Source organism: Bemisia tabaci, chromosome 6 (genome assembly GCF_918797505.1).
Source record: "Bemisia tabaci chromosome 6, PGI_BMITA_v3".
Taxonomy (NCBI): Eukaryota; Metazoa; Arthropoda; class Insecta; order Hemiptera; family Aleyrodidae; genus Bemisia; species Bemisia tabaci.
In genome coordinates, this window is record NC_092798.1 from 44,375,127 (window position 1) to 44,391,933 (window position 16,807).

At 40.4% G+C, this 16,807-nt stretch overlaps 1 protein-coding gene across 3 annotated transcripts in view; it reads left to right on the plus strand.

Moving 5' to 3' along the window:
• The window catches only part of LOC109042926 (lachesin), a 305,146-nt gene that overhangs the window by 131,558 nt on the left and 156,781 nt on the right, over window positions 1-16,807 (plus strand). For all 3 annotated transcript variants that reach the window (XM_072301570.1, XM_072301568.1, XM_072301569.1), the window contains exon 3: window positions 11,713-11,819. In XM_072301570.1, the coding sequence (XP_072157671.1) occupies window positions 11,713-11,819 (107 nt within the window). The remainder of the gene's footprint in view (window positions 1-11,712; window positions 11,820-16,807) is intronic.

A 16,807-nucleotide genomic window follows, 5' to 3' on the forward strand; every position in this document is an offset into this window, starting at 1 on the left:
TTTTTTTTTTTTTTTTTTTTTTTTTTTTTTTTTTTTTTTTTTTTTTTTTGATAATTGGAATTCTCATAGACCTGGCAAGAATTCAGGTTATTACTGTCAATGAAATATTTATGAAATTTTCTTATCGATCAATCTAATCGGACTTTTTTGCCCATTGCTCAGTGGTCTTACGTAAATGTCAAAAGGTGAACGCTCGGAGCTTTGGTAGACTTGGAGGGTTGTTTTCGGCGGCGGGCTGGCAGCGCGGGCCTCCGGTTGAACATTGGAGTAATTATTGATGCAGCTCACGGAGCCGGAATCCGAATTCAAGTTGACGTAGACATTTCCGTGAATGTTATTAAAATGGCCGCCTGATATCAAAACCAGGTGCTCGGCTCGTCGCTCGACACAATATGTTCTTTACGGCCCGTGTCACCAGACGCAGACCTCAGCTTCCGCGAGAGGGCGCTTCAGTCGTCTGGTGCCTGTGCGAAAATGCTGAGAGGCAACTTCCCGTGGCAGGGAAATAGCAGGAAGTCGCGCATTTTGTGAGAAAAATTGAATCCATGACGAAAGTAAGGTAAAAATCGACTTTTTGAATGAATATAATGGTTTTAATGAATATTTTCCGTGAGGAACCGATTCATCAGTGGCGTGGCGTGCTTTGAGATACATCGATATTTCCCCATTTGAAACTGTGGTAAAGGATCGATCATTAAGGTTTTCGTAGCGAACGCCCTTTTTCTCGATCCTTTTCCTTGGGTCTAAAGGGCAGATTAATCGATATATCGGAAAGCACGCCATGCCACTGGGATTCATTGCACCCGGAAGCGCACTTCAACTGCACATCCACTTGTGAAGTCTTTCTTGCGAAAGCGAAAGTACTGTTTCCGAACGCAAAAACTCATCGATCATTTTGACAATTTGAATCCGATATTTTGCGTTCGGATTGTTACAGTTTTATTTCATGGTTTTTGAAGTAGAATTTTTGGGAAGAATACAGCTGAAATACGCTCCTGAACTGAGTTGATCCGTGGTTGCCAACAATTTCAAATGAAACCAGCAATTGCGAGAAATGTGTTCCCTCGTTGTGTGTTATTTTTGTAGTAGATTTTCCACAATCGTAGTAGCACCATTTGGTAACAATTATAACCGCAGTCCACATCTATCATGGATCCACTTATTTTTATGACTCATTCATATCTAAAATTATCTTTTCATTTTTCAATCCTATCAACTCATTCGTAATCAAGTTTTTTCCCGTGAATTCTTCTTATGTTGATGCTAGGATTCATGACTCTTCTTCCGTTTCGTTTCTCGTGAGAAAAAGAAAGAGACATGCAAACGGTCATTTACGTCAATTAAACGTTGAGAACTGGATCTAAAATTCATCGGAATTACTTACTTCATACTTCGCATTCGATCAGAAATGCTGCTGTTTATCGCCAAACTGGTTTCTTGTCATCCGTTGCTGATCCACCGAGGATGAGGCGATGGTACTAGAAACAATTATGTTATTTGGAAGTTTCTGCCAAACGGAACTAGGTGCATTATGACGTGAGCCTTGTTATGCATACATCCCCATGGATCTTAGGACTCATGTCTTGATGCACTTAGTTCCGATTGGCAGAAATACGTCTAATTTTGATTTGAGCTCTCCTAATGACTCTTCGACATCATCGATGCTTAATGCAGTAGCGTCACTTCTGTCTCTCTGCTCTTGTACATCCATAGCTTCTCATCGACCCATTCTCTAATGATTCGTGGCAAACAAATTTGGCGTCTGCTGTTTAATGGATTTTCCGCTAGTCCTCAGTGTAAAAGTTTAAATAAATTCCTGTGTGTTTTAATCGTAATCACGTCATGAGAAGAGGAAGCAAGAAGACAGCTTACTAATCTTGAAGAATAATCAGTATGCCGGGCATGTGCGAATAGACAGTTGGACTCTTCTTTACGACAAAAAACCAGGAAGGATGAAAAAATCCGAGGCTATTTCCCTCGCGTCCCGAAACTTTTATGACGGATCAACGGAGGTAATCCTGTATCGGTGACCGCGGTAATCCGCGCTGGTCTCTTTTAGACACGATCACAGTCAGCGTCTTGCGGGCAATTCGGGATTCTTGAGCACGATTTTTTTTTCGCAGGAACCTTTATTATATTTTTTGACGGCACTCCATTTTATGTTCAAGAACTGTCCAATCAACCTTAAGACACACCAAACTCATGAACATGTCGGTGATTGAGCTGTGATTATGGAAGGTCTAACGTTAATTTCAATTGAAGTTCCCTAGATACCCGAATGACTCAAACAGCGCGATGAGAAAAGGATAAAAAATAATGAAATGACGAAATCAAATGATACACCGCGATTAGGAAAACAAATAACTTGAATACAATCATTGAAAATTATAAAACTTGAATATAATCGTCTCGTGTATTTCTTACCTGAGACTTGAATACAATCATCGGAAAATAAAAAAAACCTGAATATAATCGTCTCGTGTATTTCTTACCTGAGACAGTTACGCCTGGAAGTCGTTATTGGTATTTTCTTAGCATCCTCCTCTGACTGAAAGCAACTCCAGCGAAAAATTGTCTTATTTTGATGCGCAGTGTTTTAGTTCGTAATGAAGCAGGGAAAGTGCGGGCGGTGGGAAAACTTGAAATGAAACTTGGTACTTATCACATGATATCTCTCCTTAACCGTATTATAAAACTTTCCCGAACTTATTTTTGAGTGCGTCGTCACCGCTAACTGCGGCGGGAGCTGCAAGTTTTGAGTCGAGTCCCATACTCCTCGGGAATTAGAATCGGTTCCGCGCACTCGAAGAGCAAATTGCGGTATAAACTCATTGATTTCTTTTATCATATTTTTGTGAAACGCACTGCTGCAGTCGCACTCTGGGCTACGGTTTCAGGGTAGCGTGACAGGAGCCGTCCTGCGCCCGCCTTTGAAATGCACGTGTAGCAGGGAGAAAAAACTCTTTTGAGGGCCTAAAGAGAATACCTGTCGTCTCTAACGGTGCCTTGCCTTTGATTTTTATACGTTCAGTTGTTTCCCTGGTGATTGCTGTATGCACATTGAAAAGTTTATTCATGATGGGCGGACCCAATGTTTCCTCCTGAAATCTAAGGCAACCAACAGCTAATGAGCGGACCCAGTGTTTCCTGTAGTACTTGATTTCTTTTCATTAAGGACAGCTAAAAGATGTTAAGTAGATTTCAACTGAAACTTTAACTTGTACTGCCTGGATGTGCATCACTTGAAACAACTTTGCCTAGAAAAAGCAGTTGTTGATCTAAGAAATCTAGGCATATGGAAATAAGTAATATGTTCTGATTCGATTTGTAAATACTGAGAATCTACCCCGTGGGTGGGTGTCAGCAATGATATTCATGTCGCAAGAAAATGATGGGCCAGCCTATCGATTAGAGAGCGGGTCATGGCTTTTGTGATCGGAAAATTCGGTCTGAAGACCCTATTGGGCGCGGCGAATGAAGGGGTCCGACATGCTTTGCAGCCTTCTCTTCTGGATCTCATACTTAACTCTGTGTCGATAGCTCTTCCGCGACTTCCTGTTCTACGTAGTATGAGATAAAGGGGCGACCACTGTTCAGGAGCAATGCCTGGCAGAAGTTTCTTTCTGAGAAGTTGCGTTTGACTTCTTTGGAGTTTGATAATCGTCGCCCTTTCCAGAGAATTTGGCTGCCAGTTTATTATTAAATACTTTACACAACATAGTTTTAAACATTGGTTTTAGTTTCGTCTCACCTGTTAGCTTCAGCTCCAATTTCTGCAAAAAGGAACGGGGAAGGAATAAAGTTTCAGGTCAGTAACTATGTACCTTCGACTCCTTGAAAATACCCGTATTTTTTTAACACCCCTTGTAATTTTTCTTTTTTAAATATCATATTATACTGATGTACTGATTTTTAAGTTTAACGAGGTGTCCGGTCAGTTCGTAGCCACCGATTCCCCGCCGGACAATTTGTCGCGGGACTTTTCATCGCTGCCCAGTTCCCCGCGTGGCAACTTCATCGCAGGACAATTCCCCGCGTTTGATTATCATTAGCAATATTTTTTTCAGTAGTTATAAACAAAATTTTCCCTCACACTCAATCAGGCCTAGGACTGACCGAAGGATCAACCACAAATCTCAGGGATGGTTGTATTCTTCGGGCATGTTTAAAAATTTCGATTATAATGCTGTCTTAAAATATTAAGTAAAACTTACAAACCTTATAAAATACACTATTCAGGATGCTCTATTTGCGTAATTAAAATCAATTTCACGTAATTACACGGACAATTCGATGTTGTGGGCAATTCCGCGGAGGTAGTCCAAAGTTGAGCGGTCCTACTGTTGAACTGTCCTAGACTCTTTTCTTCCATACCCAAATTCAAGCATCATAATGAAATTCACAATATAAAGTGGACATGTCAAATAAAGGTATTTATTTCTGATAACCTTTCTGGAGACACCACGAATGCTTGGTTTGTGAAAGTATGAATAATCCTCGAGGATGACGATGGAAAAATTGCAATTTTTCGTTTTCGTTAAACACCACAGTCTCCTTCTTCGTCGGGAATCAGGCGACACATAAGAGTTTAAAAACGTAGAGAAAGTCTGTTTCGATCTTGTACCTGATTTCCTTTGAAGAGGCGATGCACTCGTTCTTCTCCTGCAAGGTCCAGCCAGGCTGATTCGGCCTAAAAAATGCGGTATTTCTTTTCATCCGCTGCCAACTTTTGTCGTTCTCGAAGCGTATCTTCTACTGTTCTATCTGCGAGAGAAATTATACGATTAAGTTCACATCAATTACTTACACTCTTTTGAAATTGCTTTCCCCTTTCTTTTCTTTTCCACGAATAAACAGAAACATGAATATATCCGATGACACCAAAATGCATATCAAACTCAGTTTATAAAACCAATTTTACCTCTGTCGGGAAACTCGTTCGGAACGGCTGTTAGTTGTAACAGTTGTATTTTTAGAAATGAAGGATAGAGGCAGAATATAAGAAAAGGATCACGATTAAAGATATATAAAACCGAAAGAACACGAATACGAGAAAACAAAAATCTTTTTCAAATGAAATTTACACTGGTCTGTCTCCGCAAACTTTTTGATAATATGGAGCGCGTGGGAATTTTGTGGAGATAATGCCGTTCTATGTAAATGATACATCATGGGGGAGGGGGGGGGGGCGGGGCGGGTTGTCAGGTTTTCGTCAGTGTTGGGTGACAAGATGGCGAGAGAGAGAAACAAAAAAATCATCTCCTCACGTTTACTAAAGGCAAGGGAGAAAATTCAACAATTTTTCACTGCGTCTCAATACTCCAAGACTGATACTGCTGATAATGAATTTTTGAAAGGCAAAGAGCGCTGAGGAGGGTCGGTGACCGTCCGGTGACGAGTAGGTGAAGAGGGCCCACATCATTTCCAAACAATTGCAAATAAGAAATGATGGCAATGGCGCCACCTTTATTTTTAGTCAACTAACAATGTAATTCGGCGGAACAACACAGATATTAGGAACAAACTTTATAAACGTGGCAAAATTCACAATACTTAAACTTTTGCTGAATCACACTTAAAAATTAGTGGTCATTTATAGACTAAGCCTTGTCTGATGCTCCAACTGTTGATGTTTGAAATTTTGTGTTTTGGCCGTGGTGTGGTTTTGTAGTTCAGTGTTCGAGGCTAGTTTAGAATGAAACTGATTTTAGATTTATCATCCCTGGATTTCACTAACTTACTCCTCACGTATCCAGACTCTAAGAAAGACAAAATCTGATTTACAAAAAAAAAAAAAAAAAAAAAAAAAAAAAATCTGATAATAATCAGAGATCCTTAGTCTGCAGGAGTCAATCCTTTAAGATCTTTCTCACATTTCCTGAATATTTAATTCACTGAAGATTTCCGAGTACTAAATCATCAGAATGAGTGGAGAACGCAGGGCGATGCCAATTTCACAAACTTCGGAGAATACAAGTTTCCGCAACTTGTTAGAAGACGTCGACCAAGTTGAAACACATTTAGATTTACTTGAACCGCCTTACAACCCTAATGGAATATCCAACTTATTGTTAGATTATGACCATAATGCAGATAGGGTAACTCTAGTTATAAAGCGAATAATAGATGAGTCTCCTGATGTGAAAATAACGTTTGAAAAAAAAAACTCTGTAGATAAAAACATCGAAATCTAATGCCCAGAAAACTGCCCATGGTGTCGATTTGATGTGAGAGACTTCAGAATCGAAAGATACCAAAGGGGTCATAAACTTATTTGATCAAGATCGACAATCACCAAATATTCAAGCACCATCATGCATGACCTTCAATACACCGACATTTCTTATGGGAAAACCAAATATTTGTACCAAGTCATACTGGCAGTTGAATATTTGTCAGGCGGGAAAATTAACATCAATAAGATGCGCAGTGACTGACCTGGTCTATACACAAATAATGCAAAAATAATTTAAAAACGCAGTTCAATAAAGAGCGGCAGGATATTATGAATAGGTATTTCCCAACATTTTTATAAGCAGAAAAGTACGCATAACTATACAATGAGTGGTTACATATGGTTATGCTTATGTACTTTGCATCGTTACATTTGGTTTCCTGTGGCAACCTAAATAATACATTTTAATCAATGAAAGGAAAAAATGGCACATGCCTGAAGAAATTAAATTTAAAAGATGAATTGCCAACAGCTGAAAACTCAAACAACTTAAGAGAAAGTGACTAGTTACCAAATAGATTGAGGTGAACAAATCAGGAAAACAGCCCACAGACGGATATTTTCAAAATTGGAAAAAAACCACACTATTCCTATTTTTAAGGAATGCAAAATGCAACCTTGGTTTTCCAACTTTGTCTTCATTTCAAAATCATGGCGCCTGCCAGGGATAGTGACATCCTTCTCATGGTAATAGAAATTCACAGTATCCTTTTCCTGTATTTTCCATTGTAACTTTGAAAGTTTCATAGTCAACATTGTTTCAACATAGTTTCGACAACATAGTCTCATAGACGACAACGTCGCGCAAGTTAATACACCGTACCCTACTCCTCAATTCATTAAACATGTCGACAACGAGGCTTACGAGAGGCAAAATTACTACAACTACTGCGTTCCTAACGATAAAAGGAACTACGAAGGAGTTCGTTTTGCCGCACCCCGTCGGAAGTCTAAGGCAGAAGTTTCTTCCTGCGCGGATAAGCTTCGTTGCCGCCAAATGTTCCTGCTTAAGTGACTGTACCTGCGGGTCCAAGAGCTTTGCCGCTTACAGTAATCTGGAAACATTCATAAAGAATCAGAAGAATTGGAAATGGACTTGTGATGCTTACCTGTCGACGCGTCCAATGTGTCTGGTGTGACGTTGTGTTCCACCCCGAAGTCATTATTAAGGCATCTGCGTGTCGCCTCGCTTCGATAGAAGCCCTCCGTTAGTCCTCTTAATACTTCCACGAACACATCGTTCGCAAGAACCGTGTAGTCTGTGTAATTGTGGAAAAGTCTTGAGTCTATTTTAATTCTAAGGGTGCGGAGACCTTTGGTTCTCCGTAATTTTTGATAAAATGCCGAACTATTTTTTTTTTTTACTTTTTTTTACATCTACTGGCAAACATGAAACATTGAAACAAGACGTTGCTGTGGGGTATTCTCCATCGATGAATCTAATTCTAGGTTCGTCCGAATATGATATCGCGGGTAATGCGGTGGACCCTGTTGCAAACGCCAAAATATTGGCAAAAGTTGATGTAGATTTTCCATTTAAAATAGAGATAGGAAACTCTTTGTGAAAAGTGGTCTGAAATTTGTCAAGCTCTCTTCGCCAAATGGTTTATAACCATCTCCCTTCAATCAATTACACGGGTCCCAAAAATGTACATTATTTTTCAGATTTGCCATTTTTAGAGATGATTTTCCTCTAATGAACTATTTTTTATGGATCAGTTCAGTTTAGCTTGGAAATAAAAAAAAAAAAAAAAAATTGGGCTTCACTTGGAAAACTGTAATTTCCTGGAAAATCTAAGGAAGATAATGGAAAAAAAGGTCGTTTTCGGGTTCAGCACATGGAATTTCCCCTTCTGGTGTTAATCACAACGTTTTTCTGACTAAGTGGACTCCTCTATCAGTGTACCACCATATGCAGTTTTTTCGAGTACAAGAGCCTTTATTTCTTCCTTAAAGCGAAAGGAAGCTCCACCTTCAACCAAGTGGAATGACCGTTTCGTTCCCAGTAGAATGTTAAATTTCCTACAACATGTTCTCGTGTGGAAGATTCCAATGTATCCCTAAGTGTTGGGTAAACATTTTCGTTCTCAAGAGTACCCGTCCGTTCACAATCTAAATAAATTTTCTCAGGGCGATTTGGTTCTATTACCTCATAAAGGCTTGAGTAATTTTCAGTTTAGTTAGACTGTTTTGCTCGAAAATGATATGACATTTTTTTTTTTCAATTTCTACACAAAATCACCCACCAAGTTTTTGGCAAATAGCCTCGTGTTGACCTGTGTTATGAAGCTAACTTTTGCCATTGGATTGGGTTCAGTTGGGGACATGTTCCCGACGTGTATCATTGCGAATCATAATTTCTCCGAGTTCAAATCGATAAATTTTCAAGTTCACAAATCCTAAACAAAACTCTTTTTTATTTCATCTTTCACGTTAAAATAACTTGTTTAAGTCTGAGTACTTGCCAGAGGTTCCGCTTGCCTCAACCCCATACGGTTCAACCGACTCATTAACATTTCCGACGTGGAAGAGTTTTTGATCGTTTTTGTCACCGCGGGTACTTCAGAACCAAAGTTCAGTTATACGCAGGTTAGGGAAGAACTTCCGGAGGAACGCTTCGAAGAGACGCTTTACCCGCCCAAAAGTCAATTCCTCCGGTACGGCGGACGCGGCAATGTTCCATTCTACATCCAGGTACGGCTTGCATGGCCTGCCGTCCGGAATGATTTCGTAAACGGCAGGAAATGGCCCTACAAAGTTGTTACTCAGACTTTTTAGTTTTGTTTAGAGGTAGCTTGGGCTCGAATAAAGGGCACATTTTCTCGACGCATTTGGTCCCGCACAGTAGCCCGCGGGCATTGCCTCGCTGTTGCGGTGGACGTGAGAAAGCATCGAGGAAATAGAGGTGTAGTTACCCCACCTGAAACAGAATTTACAAGTAACCGGATGAAACGCCCTAATCATTTGAATAAACGTACACTGTAATTAGAAAGAAGGTATCCATCCGCAAATATTTATTTTCCAACACATCTGCCCTGGGTAACGTGTATTGTTGCGGTAGATCCATCCTCCGTGTGCTCTTCGGCATCGTATCTGGCGACAGCAGGAAACAACGAGTGAATTCGGTGGGTAAAACAGCTCATTTTGTCGGTGGCGCTGTCGTCGTCGCCGCCGACTTCCTCTTTCACTACCCTGAAGTTGGGTAGGAACACAGTCTCCACCCCTTCTTTACATATTCATTCAGGATATTATATAGGATAATTGTGAATGCTGGTCTATAAAATTTTGTAGATGATGGTCGACAAAATTTTGTGGATGATCGTCTACGAAATTTTGTAGATCATCGTTTACGAAATTTTGTCTACGAGCCTTGACTAAAGTTTCATATCCCATGGGCGAATCTATCATTACGGAAATACGAGATAAAATGAAAATGATAGCCTCATGCAGTCGCCACCCCTTGCACCCCCGGTGCTTTCTTCGTTTATATGCATCGAAATATGCATACATTTCTCTGGGGAAAAAAAAACACATTGGATCTAGAGTTCAGACTCTTTAAAACATTGAAAAGGAAAAATACTCTTGATTCAATCGGATTTTTGCTTGAATCAAAACGAAATCCGTTTAAATTAAGCGGCTTGGTTCTCGATTTAAGCTAGATTCTAATAGATTCAAGAGTATATTTTCTTGTCGATGGTTTTAAGAGTCTGCACTGGGAAAAAAAACACATTGGATCTAGAGTCCAGACTCTGAAAAACATCGGCAAGAAAAAATACTCTAAAGTCAATCGGATTTTTGCTTACATCAAGAACCAAGCTTTTTAAATTGAGCGGATTTCCTTCTGATTTAAGCGTATATCTGATTGAATCAAGAGTATTTTTTCTATTCAATGTTTTCAAGAGCCTGGACTCCAGATCCTATGTGTTTTTTTTCCAGTGTTCTTCTGAAACACTCCCTTATCAGGGGAAATGTACATACGGCGTTTTTCCTTAACTCGGCAGAAGGGAGGATTACGAACGAGCGGCAAGTCGATCGGGCGGGACGTCCGTTGATTTTTCACTCTCGTTCGACATCGTCGAGTCTGGTGGAGGGTGGGGCGGGAGCCGAATGGGATGCAACCAGCAATTTAGCTTCGACCGCGCGCTCAAAGAAATAAATTCCGACTGTGTATTATTTCCCGTCTCGTTTCGGGGTTTCTTCTCCGGGGGGAGCGCGGATCGCGGAAACAAATGAGGTAGACTGATAAATTAAGCGATTGATTCGCTACCGCACTCCGCCTTCGATCGTCTGTTGTCGCGACTCGTTTCGTTCCCCGCGAAAGTTTTCGTGGAATCAAGCTCGGAGTGGTCCCGCAGAACTCGACTGCCAATATTTGATAATCCCCATGAATTTGTTTAATTTTTTTTTTTTTTTTAATAATGATTTACCTTCTCCACATTTAAATTGGAATATTAAGACTGAGACTTAAGTCCTCCCGCAGAACTCGACTGCCAATGTGTGATAATGGACCATCAGACAGGGTGCGAATTGCAGCATTCTGATACATGTTTCTGGACCAAAATTTCACGTAAAACACAATGCGCCCAACGAAAATTACCGAAATCAACTTCTTATAAAGATAATTTGTCATTCTTAACGCGTGAATTTAAACCACTCGCTCATGATAACTCAATGCTCTACGTGATTCATATCGCGCGTTAAACGTTATCATGACAGTCTCTGCGATATAAAAATCTGGCAACCTCAATCTTGACGCTTTGGCTCAGATATAGCAAATTGCTTATAATTCGAACAACACACGGTGGGAAATGAAGATTGCTCGTTTGAGAAGCATGCTGAAACCGTTGTAGTGCGCGATTTGACTCACGTAGAGCTTTGAGTTTCTTGTGAGCGGGCAGTTCAAATTCCTCGTAACCAATGTGAAATAAAAACGTTATTATCTTCGTTAGGAGCTGGTTTCAGTAATTTTCGTTGTGCGAATCGTGTTCTACGTGAAATTTTGGTTAAGAAACATGTATCAGATTGCTCAAATTCGTACCTTGTCTAGTGGTCCATTTCAATGTCAGTCATGGACAATGGCCAGGGCTGTCGCACCATCCGAAAGTTGCTAAAAATTGCGCCGCAGCCAAAGTGTTAAAAAATCTGAATGCAAATGGATCCTCATTGCATGTGCCATCATGCACGATTACATTTACTCAACAGGTATACGCATGATACGGCAACATGATAACGCATCATGCATCAATACATGTACTACAGATTTAAAGTCCGAATGCATTGACAAGAGCCTCGAGGCCTGCAAGATATCATGAACCTGTATGGATTCTTCGAGGGCGGAACATGTTTATTAGATATCTCTCTTTTAAACCCACACATTTATTTGTATTGTTGTTTCATGTCTCTTCAATTTAATTTTTTCTGATAGTATGCAACACTGAAGGAGTTTGACGTTTGTTTTCTGTTTTTCTGTTCTCAAGGGGAAGCGTTAAGTCCAGAATTCGTGGCACCTTTAAAGAACCAAACAGTGACAATCGGACGGGACGCAACTTTCGAGTGTCACATCCGCAACTTGGGCGGATACAGAGTAAGTGAACCTCTGAAATGTTGGCCTCGCTTGTTTTTGAATTTAGATGGGCAGTTTAGATATATCAGTATGAAAAATACGATGCACCTCATACATTGACGTAGAACTGTTAATGGACCACTAGACAAGGTACAAATTTAAGCGATCTGATACATGTTTCTTAACCAGAATTTCACGTAGAAAACGATTCACACAACGAAAATTACCGAAACCAACTCCTAACAAAGATATTAACGTTTTTATTTCACATTGGTTACGAGGAATTCAAACTGCCCGCTCACAAGAAACTCAAAGCTCTACGTGAGTCAAATCGCCCACTACAACGGTTTCAGCAAGCTTTCTCGATGGAGCAATGTTCATTTCCCACCATGTGTTGTTCAAACTATTAGCAATTTGCTGTAACTGAGCCAAAGCGTCAAGATTGAGGTTGCCAGATTTTTATATTGCAGAGACTGTCATGATACCGTTTAGCGCGCGATGTGAATCACGTAGAGCATTGAGTTTTCATGAGTGGGTGGTTTCAATTCACGCATCAAGAATCATTAAATATCTTCGTAAGGAGTTAATTTCAGTAATTTTCGTTGTGTGCATCATGTTTTACGTAAAATTTTGGTCAAGAAACATGTATCAGAATGCTGAAATTCGTACCTTATCTAGTGGTCCATTGTTATTATTCATTACTCTCATTTCATAATCAAGTTTGATATGCATATTGCACCTGTAATTCGATTCTTTAATGTGATAGTATGGGATGCCAAAGGTGCTAGGTTTAGCACCTTTGGCATACCATCATATTATTGACTCACATTTCAATTTATTCGTGTCTTCTTATGCTCACTCTTGTTGATTTCAACCCGCGAAATTATTCACAAAGGGTATTCGACGAATGTTATCTCTAGCGTGCAAAATTGCACATTCTTTGTTTACTGAAAGTCCTGTATCGAGGTTTGAATCTCCGCGGGAAATAATTATCACATTATCTATTTCTGATGAGTGCATTTATTCGCCGTGGACGAATCCGGAACTTCAGATATCTGACGGCGGATAAATCCGGAACTTTCAAACTGACGGTGGACAAGTCCGGACGTGCCCGTGCGCACACCTCCATCTTCGGGTAAGAGAAGATGTTACTGATGACGAAATGCGTGCACGCATGTCATCGGCTAGTATATCAATTTTCAGCATTTTTGCATTTATTTGAGACTGGTTTTGCACTTTTCACAACTGTATCAATAATCTTTTGTGAAAAGGTAAAATTTCCACCAGAAGTTGATGTCCTCTGTGTATCTATGCAAATGATTGATGTGATAGGAACGGTGCAAATGTCCTCCTTCCGAGGCTAATAAAAGTAAATTCTTGGTCCATTTGGATGCATGAACCGCATCCTAACATCCTGCTTCTCCTTGTAAATTTCCTCAACAACTCCGAAGTACCAATCTTGATCGTAAAAACAAGCAACACAACAATTTTCATACGTAACTCTTCCATTATCTCTGAAAAGGTGTCATTTTTTACGTTGGAATCAAATATTAAAGCAGTTGTTCAGTCGGTTGAAATTCGTTTTGCGATGAGTTTCAACGCAGTAGAAGATCTAAAATCGACTTGGTATTTGTTTCGCAGACCGTCCTCGGCGGACTTCAGAACGGAAAGCTAACACAATTTTGAATCGCAACTGTTGCAAAATTAAACATTTGTTTCACCGAAATCAGCGGGTTGGAGTATTAACGCTACAGGCTTGCTTCCCTAGTATAGCATCTAGACTTTTGACAGTCTCACCAACACCGTTGCATTCAGTTTGTTCCTTGCAATGTTGCGGAAAATGACCAATCTACTTCCAGCTGGAAATCTTCAAAGCGATCTGACAAGTTAAGAAAATTATAGGTATTTATGGACTGTCCAGCACAACCATCAAGAAACATCACAATCAACCTTTTTAGCTCTTGGATACTCATTTTTAACAAAATCAGTTCCAAGGCACTGCATATGATGGACGATACTCACAACATATTTCATATCGTCTGATATTATACATAATGACACCGGTACAAGATAATTTTCATCATTTCTACAGTACGCGGAATGACGGAGAAAATGGTACACGCGTCTTTGTCCCAGTGAAGCCCTTGACTATTGTCTTGAACAATGTAGCCGTAGTTTTCACTGAAATCGCTAATTACTAGTGCTTCATCTTTCGGTTGGAAGGGTCTGCTTCAGATTATTCAATTGAAGAGATTGAGCCTTCGCTCTGTATGAGTGCGGTAGTAGTGCCTCCAGTTGTTGTAATGAAAGCTTTGTAAATTCTTTAACGTGTAATGACAAATGTTTTAAAGTAGATCTAGCTTTTGGGTCTCATTGATAAAATTCGATTTCTGATTCATCCTCCAAGAATAATATAAGTGCGGACAAAGGGAGCTGAGCACTCTCGACCCTAGGGCACGTATCACCTGGCTTCCGCACAAAGACATTTTTACATGGAAGTAGACTTGTTTTATTTTTTTCCTCCTCAGTATCTAGAGGCAGTATCTTTATGTTTAATTGTAAATTAAAGTATAAGTCTTATTATATAAGTTAAATTTAAGCTTTTTAATGACGAAATCTCATTTAAAAGTATTACTTGTACAAACTATTTTTGTGCACCCCCCCCCCCCCCCAAGAAAAAAGAAATACTGGATTCCATCAGACCCCTAGACAAATCATCTCATAGTTTCTGTCCTGAAATGCGGCTCTTCTTCGAAAGTTTGTCGGGCTGCGAAGCTGCGAATCAAACGCGGAGACCAAGTCTGAAGAGTGGGATGTCGGGAAGTTAATAGAAAAAGCGACGGGAATCCACTCATAAATCATCGAGCCGTGTTTACTTTCCCTCTCACGGCGCAATCTGACTGTGACAGTGTGTTTTGTGCCGCGGTAGGTGCGTCTGGACGGGAGCCGGTATCAGCTCCGAGGAACGTGGCTACGTGTCGCCGCCCCGGCAGCTGCGATCGCCATCCAGCACGATCCCCTCTGTTCCCGATAAAACGCATCTTCCGCCTTAGACTCCCGGAATTCTCGCCACCGGACGACAGAATCGATGCAGTCGTCTCGCTCCGCACAGGGTGTCCGGGAGGAAATACGTCGTGGTCGGCGAATGGATTTTCCCAGTCAAACACTGGAAAAAAAACACATTGGATCTAGAATCCAGACTCTTAATAACATCGACAAGAAAAAATACTCTTGATTCAATCAGATTTAAGCTCAAATCAAGACACCAGCCTCTTAATTTGAGCGGATTTCCTTTTGATTTAAGCTTAAATCCGATTGAACCAAGAGTAATTTTTCTTTTCGATGTTTTCAAGAGTCTGGACTCAAGATCCAATGTGTTTTTTCCAGTGAAGTGTTTTTTCGTCTGTGGTTATGTTTTGAATTTCTTCATCGGGTTGCTTTTTGATACTTTATGTAAACGAGTTGAATGATTGAGACCACGGCACATATCAAAGAATACAGTTAGTTACAATACGAAGTATTAGTAATGAAATTTTAACGTAATTTTAAAAATAACTTAATTAGTAATGCAACTGTAAAAATGACATTCATCTGCTGTTGTTAGATATTTAGGGATACTACAAGGTTATTCAAAAGTCACGCACCATTGGTCGAAATTTTTGTGTCGCACCCCGCCTTCCTTCCCCTGACAGGGTCTAAAACTAGAAAGTACCTACAAAGTTTCCCTCTCAATATGAGGGAAAACGTCACAACCCGCAAATCGATATCTTAATCAGAACTAAAGTTTTGGTCAGTGGTACGTGACTTTTGAATAACCCTGTATATTAAACGCCCTGGCTGATAGGCAATTCCGTAGTGAATTTATAATCTGGATCTGGATTTATTTGCACCGGGAGAAGAAATCAGCAAATACGTGTCACTTTTTCGTTTCATGAAATTTTTCCTAAGGAAGCATTTCGCCTGCCGCAACACCTGTCAAAGTTCCAATCTTCCCTTTAAAATTTGTCGATGAAGTCCAAAGCAAGTACCGTGTAAAATAAGCTCTTTGTGAAGGGGGGAGGGGTTGGTGGTAATCTCACCGCATTCTTCATTTTTGTGGTTTCCAAAATCTAGTTCGACAGAGCTGAGGGGAGAGTTTCATGAGCTGCCGTCCGCAGCGCTCTTGGCGCACGACCCGCTTTTCATTATTACCCTTCTTTAAATGTAATTTTAAAAGTTAGATAATGAAAACAAAACAAAACAAAAATTATTTTAACACGAAGTTATTTGTTTAACAGAAGTCGCTGATTCATTAAACCTCTAAGTGAGCATGGGTCGCTTATTAAGCAAAAAAATGAGTTCTGGAAATCCAAGAATCATGGTTCGGAGTTTAATTAGTCTCCAGATAATTTTAGGACCATTGAGCATCGAACCTTGCATGCTCGTCTCAAGCTGAGCTGCGGTGAAATGAGCGAGTTGCTCCGCCAGGGAACTCTCCCCGCTAGAAATGCTTCACCGCCCGCCCGCCGCGCGCGCCGGGAGCTTCGCGGCGCGCTGCCAGCTCGGAACGCGCACTGACACCTACGAACCTAACAGGATACTTCACGCATTGCGTAATGATTGAAGTATCCAGTTAGGTTTGTAGGCGCCAATGCACGTTTCGAGCTAGCAGTACGCCGCGCCGCGCCGGCCCACCGTGGGAAGAGCAGCCGATCCAGCGCCGAAAAAGTCGGAAAATCGGTATCAATGAAAACGGTCGAAATTCGTTTGCATGTGTTCCTGCGGATCTGCTGATCAAGATCAGCCAATGTTTCCCAATAGCAACACTTCGATCGTTTTGATAATCAACACTGACAGGGTAGGAAAATCCTGAATATTTCTTTTTTTTCTTCTCTAATCTCTAATCTTTTTCATGGACAGCACTCTCTGTTCTTAAATTTTCCTTTTATCTTTATTTTGTCTTATTTTATTGCTGTTTTGAACAGAATCCCTAACTCTTTTGCTAGCTATTATCGTAGTTTTTATGTTAG